At 36.8% G+C, this 18,551-nt stretch overlaps 1 protein-coding gene across 2 annotated transcripts in view; it reads left to right on the forward strand.

Moving 5' to 3' along the window:
* Positions 1 to 18,551, forward strand: part of COL4A2 (collagen type IV alpha 2 chain) — a 294,543-nt gene that overhangs the window by 91,516 nt on the left and 184,476 nt on the right. For both annotated transcript variants that reach the window (XM_043992105.1, XM_043992106.1), the window contains exon 4: positions 1,139 to 1,219. In XM_043992105.1, the coding sequence (XP_043848040.1) occupies positions 1,139 to 1,219 (81 nt within the window). The remainder of the gene's footprint in view (positions 1 to 1,138; positions 1,220 to 18,551) is intronic.

Consider the following 18,551-nt stretch of genomic DNA (forward strand, 5'->3'; position numbering starts at 1 on the left):
TTTGATTTCATACTGTCTTCTCCTATTGTTGAATATTTGGACAGGTGGTTCCCATGCCTGAAATGTATTTCCCTTACCTTCCTTCCAGGTTCTAACTTTTGAAATCTTACTCTCACTAAACTTACGTGGGCCTCAGTTTCCTCATCTGTATAACTGAGTATTGAAGTAAACTCACTGATTCCTCAAGTCCCTTCTAACTCCATATCTATAATTCTTTTTTTTTTTTTGCAAGGCAATGGGGTTTAAGTGACTTGCCCAGGGTCACACAGCTAGTAAGTGTCTGAGGCTGGGTTTGAACTCAGGTCCTCCTGAATCCAAGGCTAGTGCCTTATCCATTGCGCCACCTAGCTGCCCTCTATAATTCTTTAAAATTCAGTTTTGGGGGGGCAGCTAGGTGGCACAGTGGATAGAGCACTGGCCCTTGACCCCAATTGCCTCACCCCCCCCAAAAAAATAAAATAAAATCCAGTTTTGGATGTCACTTCCTTCATGAAACTACACACTGATTCCTTACCAGCCTTTCTTTTCTCTCCTCAAGTCCCGTAATTTGTTCTCTGTATCTCTTCTTTACCTGTATGTTATTTGATTTTAAGCTCCTAAAGAGCAGAGATTGTATCATTTTTATATCTCCAATACTGAGCACAGAGAGGTAGCTTAATAAATATTTGTTGAATGATAACTTTGTAATTTTCTTTGCTCCATATATAACTTTCCTGAATTGTAACAGTATCTATTAATAGTTTATATAGCTCAGAAATTCATTTTTGATGGGACAGTTTTAGGAAATCTTAATTGCATGGTCAGACCAAGCTTTTCAAGTAATAATTACAATGTGTATATATACATATATGTGTGTATATGTATATGTGTGTGCATATACATGGTGTGTGCACACACACATGCACATATATATGTGGAGAGAGAGAATAATATGTACAGATCATGGCCAGGTGTGCCAGGCTCACCCAGTCCAGACTTGAAGTATACATGTTACAGGAGATGTATAATAAATGCACATTTTTCTTCAAATGACCCTTGATAGTAATTATACTTCTACTATGCATTGTTTGAAATTCATGTGAAATGTGAAGTGGTTGAAATTACTTAACCATTTTCTTTTCTTCCTTTATCTTCTCAGGGTGTGAAAAAATATGATGTGCCCTGTGGTGGAAGAGACTGCAGTGGAGGTTGTCAGTGCTATCCTGAGAAAGGAGCCCGGGTAAATACAAACCTCTTCTTTGTTTAAAATACAAGCTAGGAATGAAGGTTATCGCAAAGAATTTTTAAAGCAAAAATTCTGTTACTGTTTATACCTGATTGTTTAAATTATTCTTACACTGCCGTGGAACATAAATACCTCTGAACTACATTCCCCTAAGATATTTAAGGGAGAAGAATATTACTGAATATAAGAACAAATAATAGTATGTTCTTCAAAATAAATTTATTTTACACCAATTTGGAAACATTAAATCAAGACCATGAAAATGGTTTTATGCATTGCCACTGTTTTCTCTTGTTTATTATAACATATATGTATCTACAAATATGTATATCACAAATTTTGCTGTAAATGTTACATTTATAACAATTATATTTATAAGTTTTAAAATAACATATAGCCCAAAATCAAGACATCTGAATTGTGCTTAATATAGACCATACGGTATAGAAAGCAAAATGATGGTACTTTTTTAAATTCAATTTTTAGGACCAAGATTCATTGAATTATTATGTAATAGAGTTGAATGTCATTTAATGAGTTTTCTCCTTTTTATTTACTTCATTTCAAAGGCCATCATCCCAGATTTATATATTGCCTACCCAAAGTTAATATGTTTAAAATGAAAGAGGCTATACTTTTTAAATGATGAGAAAAAACTTTATGTTTAAAATATTGCCTCAGATCCTTTAGATGGTTTGTGTTATTAGAAAATGTCTGACCTTTCACACACAAAGAATTTTTCTGTACTCTGTCCTTTAAATAAAAAGTTGTTTAACCTATTTTCTTCCCTTGAAAGAGAGGCACAAATGACTTGAGAGCAATTTATTGAAGTATCAAACTAGAAAAATAATTTCCTGAATGGCCAGTGAGATGAGAAATTGATAGCACAATAGAGAAAAGTTTTGCAAAAGGATAACTTGCCTAACTGAAGAAAATTAAACTGTAAGCTCCCTGAGGACAGAGGTTTTGTATTATATTTTACTTTGTATATATCCCTTAGTGACTAGCAAGATGCTTTATACATGGCACACAGTTAATATCTATATGCTTGTTACCTTTGCAAATATTTCAGTCTTCAAAGTATCTCTTACCTCATGTCAACTGGTCTGGATATAATACATTCTTTACAGCTCCTCAAAGGGAAGAAGAAAAAGATAGTCAAACCATGTATCATGAAACTGAAAATGTTAAGATGATGAATTCTGTCATTTAGTAACTTGTTATCTATTTATACAAATTTGAAAATACTAATGTCTTTGTGAGTCCTCATTATTTAAAAGGAGTGATCAATGACATTAAAAGCAAATAAAGGCAAAGCAGTCAATTTGTGATTTATTTAGAAGCATTTGAGTAAATCTGATCAACATAAATCACCAGTCAGATTATATAAGCCTCAAAATGGTTTTCCTTTGTTCTGTTGTTTGTAGAGGGGCTTGGGGGGAGGGAAGGCGTGGGATAGGAGTGGGAGTTGGGAGTATTTCTAGTTAAGCTCTTATTTGTGAATTGAGTAATCAAAAAACAGGAATGGGGCTTTAGGGAGTAAAATGTTGATTTAAAATATCCAGGCTTTCTCTGTCCCCTGTAACACTGACAACTAAAAGTTGGCAGTATGGACAGAAAATATTGCTGTCTTTTACTGAGACCAACTGGACTTAATTTGTTGGGTTTTTTTCCCCTCTAGCATATTTTTCTGTGTTTTATCTGTGTTTCATTTGTTTTCTCTAATGTTGTCAGGGCTTTTTGCCTTTGAGTCATATGCTCCCCCTTAGGAATCATATGGTCTTCCACATTCATTTGGAACATGCCACTGTTCTCATAGACAACTGGGAATTCCTTCCAGGAGTGACCTATTTCTTGCTTGAAAAATAAATTAGAGTCAATTTAAGATGCCCTGGTTTATTTTCTCCCACTTCAATTCAACAAACAACTATTAAGCTCTTCCCAAATGCAAAATATGTGATGCATGATGGTAGATGCTCAACATGGCAACAATGAAACTCAAGCGCTGAATTCAGTTTATATAATATATTATCAGCCATTAGAAAGAGATATGTGCATTGGTTTAGGGCAGCTCATGCCAATTCTCTGGTAGAGGATAAAAATATGGAGCACCTGCATTTAGTAGAATTGCTAATGATCATTTTAGAGGTATAGAATATAAATCAAAATAGTCTTTTGAACACAAGTTGACATGTTGAAGAAAGTTTCCACCTTTGTGTTACCATAAACTTGGAGACCAACTGTTTGTGTTTCAGAAGTAATTAAACATAATTCATCAACATTTGATATTCAGTATTTTAATGGATCCAAGATTTCATCAGACTCATCCAAACTTTCTCATTCTGTTCCATTTCTTATGATGAATTAAAAAATTATGCTGCATTATTTGATAAGATTAAATTTCTTGACAATAACATAATATTTTAATAGGTAATGAACTCTGGTCTATGTTATTCCTTTTAATGGTCAATTCCATTCTTTTCTTGGGTAGAGTACTTTAGAACCTCGCCTCAATATAATGTTATAATTTCTATTTTAATACAACAATTTTTTAAGCAGTTCATTAACATTTTCTGCAATATCCTAACTGGAATTTTATGTGATTCAATTAATGTTTTTAAGTGCCTATTTCATGAAAATTTCTGGGGATATAAAGATAAAAAGCAATGAATCCCTACCCTAAAGCATCTTATAGCAACTTTGTTTTTATAGATTTTCATTTGTGAATTATTTATTCATGGCTATTATAACAGAAAATGTTGATATATAATTATAGAGTCAGACAACTAAAAAGAGAATTAAATAAGGTGAAATCTCCTAAATGTGCATGGTCTTCTAAGTTAATCACTAATTTAGTCTTGTTTTGGGTAGCCACATCTAAATCTATGTTTTTATTCAACATTCAGCCTAATACATTAATGTGTATTTTCTATCTGTACAGGTAAATCAAAGACAGTAGCAGAACGACTCTACTTGGGTGTTTTTTTTTTAATAACCATAAGTAATTTAGTTAATGCAGAATCTATCACTACTGCCAGAAAAGGAAGGAAGGAAGGAAGGAAGGAAGGAAGGAAGGAAGGAAGGAAGGAAGGAAGGAAGGAAGGAAGGAAGGAAGGAAGGAAGGAAGGAAGGAAGGAAGGAAGGAAGGAAGGAAGGAAGGAAGGAAGGAAGAATGCCACTTGTGGTCTTATGTATCTATATTAATCAGATCAACTGATCTGACAAATTCACACTTTACTTAGCAGTCTTTGTCATAAGAGACCACCATCAAGGCTGAAGATGGAAATTGGACCATAGAAATAGTAAAATCATACACATCCAATCATGTGGACAATCGAGACAATTGGCGCACTTTACTTTATATTGCATTCAGACAGAACAACTAGTATAGCTCATGTATCTCCCCAATTACCTTAGATTTAGATTAAATTAGATTGGATTATATGGGCCAAGTAGGTAGGGCAGTGATAGAGTGTGGAGCCTGGAGTCAGGAACACTCTACTTCCTGAGTTCAAATCTGACCTCAGACACTTACCATTTGTGTTACCCTGGATAGTCACTTAACTCTGTTTGTCTTAGTTCCTCATCTGTCAAATGAACTGGAGAAGAAAATGGCAAACCACTCCAGTATCTTTGCCAAGAAAAGCCCAAATGGGGTCACAAAGAGTTGGACACCACTGAACAACAACAAGAGGTTAGATTAGATTAGATTTGGCATTTATTAGACTTTTGTCATATGCCAAACATGCTAAAGGCTGAGAATATAAATACAAAGAAAAAGAAAGCCGGTCAGTGCCCTCAAGGAGTTTACATTCTAATGGGGGAAAGACAGTGCATAAAAGGGAGCAAGAAAGTGAGGAGAGGGAGGGGGAGACAGTAATCCTTGGACACAACGTGAAAAAGAAGCCTGGAAAATCAGGAGTTGAGATAGGTTAGAGGTGAACCTGACAGGCATGAGTACTTCTAAAAATGGCAGTTCAAAAGAACTCTATAAGGAAGAGACTAAAGAGTGGGTGCATGTTCACTATGAAAAGGTTGATGGAGCAAAAGCAGAAAACTAGTCTGCGGAAGTCAGGAGCAGGGTTAGAAGTGATTTTATTGGCTTGGTGCTGACTTGATTTTATTGCCATATTCTACACAGCCACAAGAAAGTCTCCTCTGCGTACCATCGCATTATCTGTCAGTATGTCTTTATTTCAAGTTTTAGTGATCAGTCCTTAGTTTGAGGTCACAGATGTAGCTTTAGAACCAATCTTAACCTAGTTGCCATACAAAAAGATTTGTGGGGAATAGGTAGAAATCATGTTCATGGCATAATAAGAAAAGTGCTTAGGAGCCAAAAATAGCTAACTCCATCACCCATTTGTCTAATTATTCCCACCAATAAGAGAGCCATTCCTTTGGGTTTTTCTGCCCTTTGTCTTTGTTTAATTTACCCCGCTCCCCAGCAGGGACAATACATTAAAGGCATTAATACGATAAAGGCACTGGTAAAATGTAAGGTATTAGTGGTATATCACAGGCTGTCCTTCTCAATGGGAAGAGGGAATTTCTCCAAAGGACAAAATACAAACCTTCCCTACTTCACAATTTATCTTAGTGCCGGCTCTATATATTCAGAACTATTAATTTTAGGAGAAAATGTGTACTTTGTGGAGAAGGTGATGAGATTAAACTTTTCACCCACATGGGTGCTATAAACCTCAAAAGGATATAGCAAATATTTGTTAATTGGCTTAACTTGCTTTCTGAAACATTAATTTAGCTAGAATTGTGATCTGCAACATGAAGAGGTATTCCTACTCTACATTTGGATTTATCCTTTTTTTTAAAGTAATGCAATGTATAAAAATAGCAGTTGGCCAAAATCTGCTATTTCAAAAGATGTGTGCAGAGTCTGTTCTTTCCCACACATTTCCCTGGAGTCATTTGCTATATATTTTCCCCTCAATGCTACCGTAGCAGAGACTAAAATGCCTGGCTGCAGACCTCTTGGCTAGGGAGGGGTTTCTAATCCCTGAACACTTTGTTAAATCAGCCATATATGGTAAGGATTACATCTTTCCCTTGCCATGGTGACAGCCAGAATCAGAATGTGTACGTTACTAGATAAACTTTTTGGCCCCTATGAACATTCGCAAGTGTTATACGAATTCCAATTTCTACATGGAGCCTCATTTTTCCAAATGAATTTGTTGTTCAATTGTTTCCAACTCTTCATGATCCCATTTGGGGTTTTCTTGGAAAAGATACTGGAATGGTTTGCCATTTCCTAGATGAGGAAACTGAAGCAAACAGGGTTAAGTGACTTGCCCAAGGTCATACAGTTAGTAAGTGCCTGAGGTCAGAGTTGAATTCAGGAAGATGAGTCTTCTTCACCCTAGGCCCATCACTCTACCCACTGAGCTGCCTAGCTGCCCTTCCAAATGAATGGGGTTTGTTTCAAATTCATTGAGATTGATTCTCCCCTTTTTTGAGGGCAGCATGCATTGTTTTTCACAGAGAGAATCAAAGTTAATAGATCCTCTATATACACTGACACAAAACAGGTAGTGTGACTAAGATATATCCAAAATGGAATTGTGACTACACCTGTAGCAGTAGTTAGTGTAATTCCCCATTAGTAACAGGTTTTTGCCAGTTTTTTGTTTTTTGTTTTTTGTTTTTTTTAGTGAAGCAATTGGGGTTAAGTGACTTGCCCAGGATCACACAGCTAGTTAAGTATTAAGTGTCTGAGGCCAGATTTGAACTCAGGTACTCCTGACTCCAGGGCCGGTGCTCTATCCACTGAGCCATCTAGCTGCCCCGCCAGTTTTGATAAAGGATAATTAAGGACCGATATTTTTGGTGGTTTTCTCCTCTTGTCAAATGTTAGACTGAAAAAGAAGAAAAAAAAGAGACTGGTTGGAGGATAAAGAATGACTCTGTGTCCCAAAAATACTCGTTGTTAAAACCCTTCTAGGTATGTGCAGAAGTTAACCTGAGTTCTAGCTCCTTCCCACCCATCTCTCCACTATCTCTGATTTATTTTTAAAGAATTTAAGATTTTCCATTGTGTGACTTGAGTTTCTATAGTTCAAATCTTCTTCCTAAATCATGCAAAAAGAATTATAACCTGAAATCTTGATTCAATAACAACATACAATGTACTCATATCTGTCTGTAATTAATGGGTAACAGAATTGGTAGCCAGTTCTAGACTTGTCAATTTTTTACTTTTTTTCTTGGAATGAATAAAGAGGCATTTATTAAACATTTACATTCTATACACTATGTCCTAAGCACTGGGATACAAATAGAAAAGCAAGACATTCCCTGATCTCAAGGACCTCACATTCTAATTTGGAGAGAGAGCGTACATATAGGAGGTTTCTGCTATAAGTTAGATGGAAAGGCACCACCCCACCCCAGTCCTTAAGGAGTAGCAGAAAGTAGATGTTAAGGTATCATCTTAAATGTTATTTCCATCGAAAAAATCACCTCTATTTCTGATGTTGTACTGTTTGAGAGTGCCAATGCTAAAGGAGCTTTCTTTTCTGGATCTTCAGTCACTGCGGCTGCTGGTTAAGCAGGGACTGGAGCATCTAGTGAGGCAGTTGCCAGATCATATCTCTAAGGGATGATTCCCTGGGTGATGGCTGAGGAGGATGGATTGTGAGGCCTCTGGGAAGTCTTTCCTAATTCTGACTTTATAATATCTCAGTGTTTCACCAGTTATGCTAATGAAGTCATGAAATCCTCCATGAAAACCAGTTTGCTATGTGGCAATGTGTAAGCAGTAGTGGCAGGCAGGGGATGGGGGGGGGGTGCAGAGAACAGAGGAAAGGGAAGGCAAAAGATTTTGTGAAAAAAAATTAATAGGATGTGTCATTCCAAAAAGATGAGAAATCATTGCCCCCAGAAAAATCTCCCAAAGGAAGTCTGCAGTTTATAAAAGAGAAACACTCAGACTGGACAGCCAGCCTCTCAGATCATTCATAGAATCTTGAAGTCAGTCCAGCTCCCTCCCTTTATAGATAAAAAGATGCTTTGTGTGATTTATATGTGACATTAGCTGGCAGAGAGCTTATATGACTTTCCCAAGGTCACACAGTCATCTGGACTGGAATCTAGGTTTTTCCTTCCCCCTCCTGTGTTTCACACAGATAAGAAGAGCTAAGAAACAAAACTGGAAAATAAGAATTCCTTCTTCAGAGGGACAGATTTAGGAAGGTCATTATTGGATGACAGCAAGTTTTGTCTTCCTGTTAGATTTATCACGTAGACAATAGTTTCTCATCACTTTAAGATCCCTCCCAGAAGGTCAAAGGACTAAGCAAATAATTCTTAGAATCTTAACATTCTTCAAATGCAAACTGAGTGAAGCCAAGTGAAAACAACCAGACAGAAAAGGAAAGGGCCCAGAGAGATGGGAGGTTGAAACAAAAGCTCTCGGAAGTGCAGGAGAATTCTCCATGTCGTGACGGAATTGTATATCTATTCTGTTTTTGGTTTTGGTTTTTGGTGAGGCATTTGGGGTTAAGTGACTTGCCCAAGGTCACACAGCTAGTTAAGTGTCAAGTATCTGAGGCTGGATTTGAACTTAGGTCCTCCTGAATCCAGGGCTGGTGCTTTATCCACTGCGCCACCTAGCTGCCCCTGTATGTCTATTCTGAAGAAATAGATTGGGATCAGAAGATCATAGATTTATAGTTGGAAAAAATTTTAAAGGTCATCCTGTCCAACTCTGTCACTTGACCAATGGGGAAATTGAGATCCAAACACATTGAGTGACTTGCCCAGTATTGCACAAATAGCAAGTGGCAGAGCTGTAATTCAAACCCAAGCACTGTGAGAAAATATAGCTCTCTTTGTATCATAGATAGCATCTGGGATAAGGACTGGACCTATATTTTCATGAATATAGGGAACTTCCAGGGAAGTAAACTCCATCTCCCAATGTAGGTCAGCATCTTCCCTGTGATTTATAGTTTTATTGCATTTCCCAGGGCATTGACAAGTTAAGTGACTTCCCCAAGATCACACTTCAAGTACCAGTTAGAGAGTCTCCTGACTTCAAGACCAGCTCTCTTACTAGTACACCATGCTGCCTCCTGATAGTCCTAGAAGAAAAACACTATAAGGTGAGGTAGACCACCATTCCAGCAAAATAGTTGGGACCTGAGCTGTTGTTTAGGTATAATGGCCACTGATTCTTGAGATCAGTGGTAAGGATTATCTGTCCAAACTAGATTTTTCATGTGATCCCAGTAGATTTTGTTTTATGGTTGCTACACACACATGCACGCATGCACGCCCACACACATGCACACATCTTCCTTATGAAGAACAGGCATAGCCAACACCCTTAAAATGTCAACCACGAGGGGCACCTAGGTGGTGCAGTGGATAAAGCACCAGCCCTGGATTCAGGAGTACCTGAGTTCAAATTCGGCTTTAGACACTTGACACTTAGTAGCTGTGTGACCCTGGGCAAGTCACTTAACCCTCATTGCCCTGCGCAAAAACAAACAATTTTTAAAAATGTCAACCACTGTATTCAAACAGGAGCTGCCATTTTTGTTCTAATATAAAATAAAGTTTAGGTAGCAGAAGTTTACAAATAAACTAAATCTTTCTGTGACTCACCTTGTTGTAATATCATAGTAAGGGGACTAAAATCCATTACTTATATAGTGTGAAAATTTCTATTGGCACCCACAAGTGTGTGACCATTTTGCCCAGATAATTTGAAGATTAGAGAGGGAATGGGGAAATGAGGAAGAAGGGGAGGCAATTGCAATCAGTTCCTTATGCAAGCTTTTCCTACAGACTTGAGAGTAGTACCATTTGAATCTCTTTCCAAATGAGTTGCTATTTCCAGCCCATGGGCACTTATTGGCATGCCCATGAAGCAATCTTTGAGGAAATCACGCCCCAAAATTTTATTAACTGTCACAAAGCCCAGAGGGAATAAAGAGCTATCTATCTAAAAATATTGACAAACAGACCAACTTTAATGTTCTCTGAACCCACATCTACATTTAACTCTCACCCACTTTCAAAATCATGCCATTATTTTTAGTGTGCTTTTGGAACTATCCAGTCTTGCTTTCCTTAATGATGCTTCCAACTGTGACATTTCAGCAACTTTATTCTTTTCTGGGGAAGAATATGATTTTTGATAGGGTAGCCATTATCTTAAAACCTAGTTGTCAGAGTTTAAATATAAAAAATTTTCAGCCTTTTTCTACTGCCCTAAAGTATACTTTTTACACTTCCAAAATGAGAGCAGAGAGTATCTATTCTCTTAACTTCTGCCTCCCTAATCCCACCACCAGAAATAAAAATAATCTCTCCCTATTGAGTAGCATTAAATAATTTTCTATAATCAGATTGATGGCCATAGAGCAACACTATGCAAAGGAATATAATATGGATCCTTTTGTTGTATCAGACAACGTGTAGGCAGTAGTATGCTCATGAATATTTAACAATGATCTCTGAAGAAAAAAATGCATTCACAACATATTTTTAAGTTTAATTTACATTGTTAATATTTTCTGTATCACATCCTTAAATCTAGACAGTTAACAAAACAATAAATCAAGCCCTGGTTTATAGTGTTGCAGATTTCTGACGTATAAATGCTCACTTACACTGAAGATTTAACATCAACTCTGAGCCTATTTGAACTGGCTCCAGTCTAATCCTGCATATAAGCATGTTCTGTAAATTGAACTTATCAAAATAATGCTAGAAATAGGATATAGTGTGACAGTGGGAAGAGAGAAACAAAATAAAGTTACAGGAGTCTCTACCACAATTTTAATATCAACAAGTATTATAACATACACTAGAATCTTGTCATAAAACTGTGAAATGCTGGAGGGAATGTGATCTAAAATGACCAGATCCAAAAGATGGGTCATTTACTAAAATACTGAAAAAGATGCCATTATGTCAGTATCACAGAATGGACTCCAGGGACAATATTATAGCAAAGAGTCAGCAATAGGGTTTAAAGAGAAAATTCATTTTCATTCTTACAACTTTTAAAGAGAGGATACATCTAGAAATCTGGAATATGATCCGCGTTACCCTATTAATTCTGTACTGTCATATCAGTAAAATGTCATATTAAGGAGAAGAAAGTACAAACAAACCCCTCTCTGAGGATTAATTGCAGTTTATGCTAAAGCCACTAACAACACACATCAGTGTAAGGTCAGCTAAGCAAATATTGGTTAACTTGGCACATCATTTTCTTTGGTCTCATTCCACAAATAAATGAACTCTTGACATCTTGAATCTTTTAGTGTCTCAGAAAAGGACAAGGACTTAGTCACATAGCGGGGGAAGTGCTAGATTTTGGGTCAGAGAACCTAGGACTTACTAACTAGCCTTGGGCAAGTCATGTGATCCTTCAGGGGATTAGTATTCTCATCTCTCTAGAAGAAATCTGAAAATTCTTACGGCTCTAAATCTATAATCCTGTGAGCTCTAGTTCTATTATTTTTGCCCAGTCTTAGTACTCCATTCCAATGGGCAGTATAAAGCAGAATTACCCTGGCAGTGCCTACCCTTTTTTGTAGGAGCAACCCATACTCTTTTCTTCTGATTCCTCTTGCTAATTAAAGATGGCAGTCTCAATGCTTTAAAGCTTTAACAATGAATAGTATGTTGGACTGTAATATTGGAAATAAGACAATTTCCCAATTCTTCTTCCCATACTCTATACCTTCTTCCCATTGTCTATACCTTCATCACCTTTACAGTAGAACAGTGGTTTTCCAAGGGTGTGTCATGAATTGTACGGAACTTACACTTGCAATCAAATGTTCTTATGTAGTGTGCTTTGGTTCCTCTAGGCAAAAAACATTATTATGGGTGGGGAAAATATTGAGAAGCAGAATTCTATAAGTCTCCTCTATGGAGGGTGGGGTGGGGGTTTGAGAGGCCAAAAATGTATGGAGTGAAAGACAAAATCATTATTTTTTGTCCTCTTTCCCTGTTACTTTTTACCTTCACTATCTCAATTTACCTCCCATTGCAGTAAGAGTTCTATTGCATACACATCAATGGAATGAAATTGACTGTGTAAAGGTGAGAGTATAAAGAAAGGAAGGAGCACAAGATGATGGTGAAGGCAAAAATATCTCATTTTAATCTAAAAATATCTAAACTATTGGTTTCTGACTTGCATCCTATGTTAGTCACCCACCATCACTCACCTTTTCAAACACAGCAGTTATTTCCACAATATGTCTTCATGGCAATTTTTAGAAAGCTAGGGTTAAAAATAGGGCTTGTAATGAAGGTGTTGGGCTTGCAGGAGCTTGAGAACAAATGAAGTGATGATTTTCATCTAGTAGGGACTGAACAGAAGAATGAAACTATCATAGGACCTTACAATGATTGCCAGGTCAGTCGTGATCATTCAAGAATTATGAAACACTGACTAAGCACATTCTAAATATCTTGAAATGAAAAAAAATGCTTTGGGAAATTGATACTACTTTCATCACTTTGGGGAAATCGTATTTGTAACTTAATAGCTATCTCATTTTTAAAATAATCTCACACACCAAGGGACTGCTATAATAACCTCAGTTGAAAAGAATTGGTGTCTTCACTATTTCTATATGTTAACTGAAACATTGGTTTTATAAGTATGAACATTTTGACATCTTTGGCATTAAGTCATTTATTTTTCCTTGAGGGGAGGGATGCCAATCTTCAAAGTATTTTACTTTGTTTTATGTACTTCCAGTCCATTCTTAGTAAACAATTACAGGATTTTTAAAAGAGCATGGCTCAAATTGATAATAATCTACGCTAAGCATTCTAAAATTTGTGCTAAAATAGAAATAGTTTCTATGAATTTGCATTCAGATATTAGAGAAAATTAATTTCTTGTATAAATATATCTTTTGCTTAAACCATTTTTGGTGTTTTGGAGAAAATTCTATTGTATTTGTGAAGCTTTAAAACTATATCATCTAATATTCCATTAAGAAATATTTCTTAATGAGAAAAAACACACTTGCAGGTGGTATAGATAAAACAGTGACAATATTTTAAAGTACATGTTATTCAGTGAGGTTTCTTATAGCCAAAAATGTGGATGCTCTTCCAGGAGCATGTTAGCCTAGGAAGAGCGATCTTTTTCTTCCTCAACAAAATAGAGAGAAATTTTTATCTTTATGTTTTTTAGATATTATGTGATTTCAACTCTTCAAAGATAGTTGCTTAATAAATTATTGCCATTACTTCAGTAAGAAAAATTAATGTTTTGGACTCTCTTGCTGTGTAGACATTCAGTCATGGCCTAGTCTTCATGACACCATTTGGGATTTTCTTGGCCGAGATACTGAATGTTTTGCTGTTTCCTTCTCCAGCTCATTTTACAGATAAGGAACTGAGGCAGACAGTTAAGTGACTTGCCCAGAGTCACACAGCTAGGAAGTATCTGAGGTCAGCAAGAAATTGAATCTTCTTGACTTCAGGCCCAACATTCTATCCACTGAGCCACTTAGCTGACCTGAAGGAAAAAAAAAAATGAGAGAATTCAGTTGTGTCCAATTCTTCGTAACCCCATTTAGGATTTTCTTAACAAAGATATTGTAGCGATTTTGCCATTTCCTTCTCCAGCCCATTTTACAGATGAGGAACTGAGAAAAGCAGGATTAAGTAACTTACCTAGGATCACACAGCTAGTAAGCCTCCGAAGCTGGATTTGAACTCAGGTCTTCCTGACTTGCTGAGTTCCTGCCTGGCCACCTTAGCTGCCCCCTTTACAGTCTCAGGTAATTCAAAATATTCTCAAGCAATTTACAAGCCTGAGATTCTGTCTGAATAAGGAAGCATTCTGAACAGGCTAAGCAAAAAGAGCTCACTTTGGCATATGGAACTACATTTGCAACTGAGCCCAACAACAAACAGTGACCAAAAGTAGTTGAAGTTAGGCTGTTAGGCTGTCTGACTCATATGGAGCCAGACTACAAAGCAAGGCTTCAAAAGGGCATATGTTCTCTCATTACTTGGAAAGATCAAAATGTCTCTTTTCCTTTCCTTTTCTATCTGGCCTAAAAGCTTAACATCTACAGAGGTTAAAACTGAAAGAGGCTTCCCAAGTTACCTGTTTCAGTTCCATGATTTATGGCGATGACAAGAATACTCCCAATAGCAGAAACAGGAGCAATTATATCAGATAGAGGTTTATAACCATAAAAATCTGGAAGAAATGAACTCTAGACAAATAATCACCATACAATAATAAATACACATCTATGTTGTTGGTATTGATGTTTTCTATTATTTCTTTGCCTTTGTAAAATGCCGTGACTGGGATCCAAACCTCAAGTCTGTTTTAAATTTTAAAAATAAAACAGGAGGTCAAATGAATTCTGCAGTGAAGCTGGTCTCTAAGAACAACAAAGTTCTGCAGTTTCTTATTATAGTCCTAATATAATTTAACATTACCCATTAAGAATTTTTTCTAAGTACATAAGATTTCAGAAATGGTTATGATGCAATTAAGGAATCAAAGCATAATAGAGATATATCCAGGCAAGTCTTATGTTGACAACTGTTTTATGCATTGCACACCCATCTCTGTTGTAGGCTAGCCATCAAAATCATCCATTTAGAGCTAGAAGGCACTTTGGAGTACAAATCCTCCCATTTTACAGATAAGGAAACTGAGGCTCAAAGAAGTTGCCCAGAGTCACAGAGATAGTAACAAAAGAAGGATTTGAACCCAGGTTCTTTGATGCCAAAACCAGTGCTTTCTACTATAGCATGTGGCAGAGCTAGGATCCAAATCTCTGTTCTCTGACTTTAAATCTGTTATTTTTTCTCCAATGTACCACTAGATAGATAGATAGATACATAAATAGATAGATGGATAGATAGATATGTGATAGACAGGTGATAGATAGATATACATATACATATATATGTGTTTTCAAATTGAACTACTAATGGATGTATAGGTAGGCTAGAATTAGTATCTTTGGGGTAGCTAGGTGGTACAGTGGATAGAGCACTGGCCCTGGAGTCAGGAGTACCTGAGTTCAAATTCGGCTTCAGACACTTAACACTTACTAGCTGTGTGACTCTGGGCAAGTCACTTAACCCCAAATGCCTCACTTAAAAAATAATAGGGGCAGCTAGGTGGCGCAGTGGATAGAGCGCCGGCCCTGGAGTCAGGAGTACCTGGGTTCAAATCTGGCCTCAGACACTTAACATTTACTAGCTGTGTGACCCTGGGCAAGTCACTTAACCCCAATTGCCTCACTAAAAAAAAAATAATAATAATAATAATAAATAATAAAAAATAATTAGTATTTTAAGTATGATCAAAGAAAGGACAAAGAACTTCTATTGAAGAAATAATACAGGTAAATTCACAAAATTGTCAGGATTCTTCAAGGGTCAAGAATTATTACGAAAAACTAGGAAAATGGAAATACTAAAATATGAAGAGCCAAAACCTAAGATGCAGAAAATCCAATAACCAAAAGGGAGACTTCTTTGGGCTCAGTGAAGTGGGATCATTGGCTTGCATGCCTACTATAACAAAGACACAATGTGAGGATCAAGCATCCTGATGGAGTGGAAAGAGCACTAGACTGGAATTCAAGAGATTTGCATTCTGTTCCCAGGTTCACCTCTAATCAACCATGAGACATTAGACAAGTCTCCTAATCCCTTTGGCCCTCAGTTTCCTCATCTGTAACATTAGGGGGTTGATGATCTCTAACGTCCTCCTAAAAATGTTAAGGTTCTAAGGTAAAAGCAAGATTTTGACTGGAGAAGGATAGAAAATGGGCTGATTTTAAAAGGAAAATATTGCATGTAAGAAGTGATGGGAATGTAATGAGAGTTTTTGTCTCAACAAATGGAATTTTTCTTTTTTGCTCAGCTACCTATTGCCGTCCTATCAAAGTTATATTGAGGTGCTGCTGCGGTTCAACTCGTGTGAGGGCAGTGAAAATATAATAGCAATCTAGTGCAAAATTCATACATCTTTGATAGGTCCTAGTAGGCAGATATTACCTTGAGCCACGTATATGCAACCAGAGTAGAGGATTAAACTACTCATACAATTCTCATGTAAAAATCAAGAACAGGAAACCAAGCTTTCTATACTGTATCCTTGAAGTGAATTTCTCTAAATTCATCTTTTAACACCTCAGTTAAAAAGTGATCTATTCATGTGATACTTTGAAATGTCATATAGTTGCAGATCAATGAATATCTGTCTTATAATTAGAGATAGGCAGGGAAGGCAATTTGATGACTTTTCTTTCTTTCTTTCTTTCTTTTTTTTTGGTGGGGCAATGGGGGTTAAGTGACTTGCCCAGGGTCACACAGCTAGTGAGTGTCAAGTGTCTGAGACTGAATTTGAACTCCGGTCCTCCTGAATCCAAGACTGGTACTTTATCCACTGCGCCACCTAGCTGCCCCAATGACTTTTCATTATGAAGAAGAAATACCAAACATTACTAAAAATGTACAAAGAAAATTAAATGATAAAAATGGATAGCTTGCTTTTCTCAATCTATGCTCAAATAGATCTACAATGTCATTAATTCAGGATGGAGATCATAATTTATCCATGCTTGCCCATCTAGATGTGATATTAACAGTTTAAAAGTTGCAATTGTCAAGTTTAAAGCAAATCTCTCTGAGAGTTACATGAAATATTGACTTTTCCATATGATATAATAGAGCAATGTTAATTTCATAACCTCAATTAAAGCAGTTCCAAAGAATGGAAAATACATTTCAAAAGAATAGGTCCCCATTTGCTTTCTTTCTAAAAGAATATTTATCTTTCTCTTTAGCCAGAATGATCTCTCCTCCAGCCCAGCATTTTTCATTAGCTTGTTCAAAGGTCAGTGCTCTCACTGTTGGTGGCAAGGCTGAAAGGGTTGGTGCATTCCTCTGATTCAATCACTCCTTCCTTTGAAAACCTTGAGTGCCTCTTCATCACCTACCAAATAATATGTATCAACTCTTGAATAACTGGCATTCAAGGTTCTCTCACCTTTCTAAGTTTATCTCATATTATCCCCTTTCATAGATTCTGTCCAAGTAAAATAAGACTACTCTCCATTCTCTATTTTCCTCCTGCTGTCTCCCATCTCAGAGGTTTTCCTCAGGTCTATAAGGCACTTCTCAATCTAGTTAAAGGTTTATCTTTTCTACAAGGTACAATGGCTTCAAGGCCACCCTTTCTTCAAGGTACTCCATGCTCTATAAAAACTTTCAATGATACTCCTTTATCCCATGTTCCCCAGCTAAAAATTCCCTTTTCATACTCAAACTTTGCCTATGATTTTACTTAGATCTCTCCCTCACATTTGCATCATAGTTATTTGTGGTCATATCTTCTTTCATTTGATAACAAATTTCTTGAGAACAAGAAAGTATTGATTCTATATTTGTACCTCCAGCCCCAACACAGTACTTTGAGCATAGTAAACACTTTTTTAAAAATGTTGAGTTAGATGGAATGGATTAGTTTTGAATGATTAAGCTTAGAACCCAACATGGAAATAATGTGGTTAGCCTTCAGTCAACAAGCATTTTTTTTTAAATAACTTTTTTCTTTTTCTTTTTCTTTTTCTTTTTTTTTTAGTGAGGCAATTGGGGTTAAGTGACTTGCCCAGTGTCACACAGCTAGTTAGTGTTAAGTGTCTGAGGTCGGATTTGAACCCAGGTACTCCTGACTCCAGGGCCGGTGCTCTATCCACTGCACCACCTAGCTGCCCCCAACAAGCATTTATTAAGTGTGTATTGTGTGCTAGGGACTGTGTGCTGGTTAGATTTCAGAGATAATTAGAGGTAGGTTTCATTCATTACTAGACCAAATATATATAGAGATATATAGATATATATAGATATATTCAACATGGAGTCATGTTGTAGCAGACTTATAGCTCTTCAATATACAGACCATTCCCCTAGCACAGGTCTCAACAAGCAAAAAAGAAAACTAAAGGTAGTCCCTAGATGATTTTCAATGGCTAACACAAAGGAGGCTCTGAACAAAATGGCAAACTGGGTAGGGCATACTTCTTCCTCCGTCACTGAAGTTCTTACCTTTCTCCCCCAGCCCCTAACCCAGGCATCCAGTGCCCCAGTAGTAGTCCAAAGAGCAGCACTGCAGCATCTCCCTCAGACCTGTGCTTCCACAAATTGTCCCATGCACAAAAATTATCTCTCCCTTCTTTCTCCTTACATAATTTCCCTCCCATCCCCTCAAAGTGATCATCTCAAAGGGATGATAAAACTAAGCCTACTAGACTGAGGTGTTGGGTATTGACTTTTTGAT

Source organism: Dromiciops gliroides, chromosome 3 (genome assembly GCF_019393635.1).
Source record: "Dromiciops gliroides isolate mDroGli1 chromosome 3, mDroGli1.pri, whole genome shotgun sequence".
Taxonomy (NCBI): domain Eukaryota; kingdom Metazoa; phylum Chordata; class Mammalia; order Microbiotheria; family Microbiotheriidae; genus Dromiciops; species Dromiciops gliroides.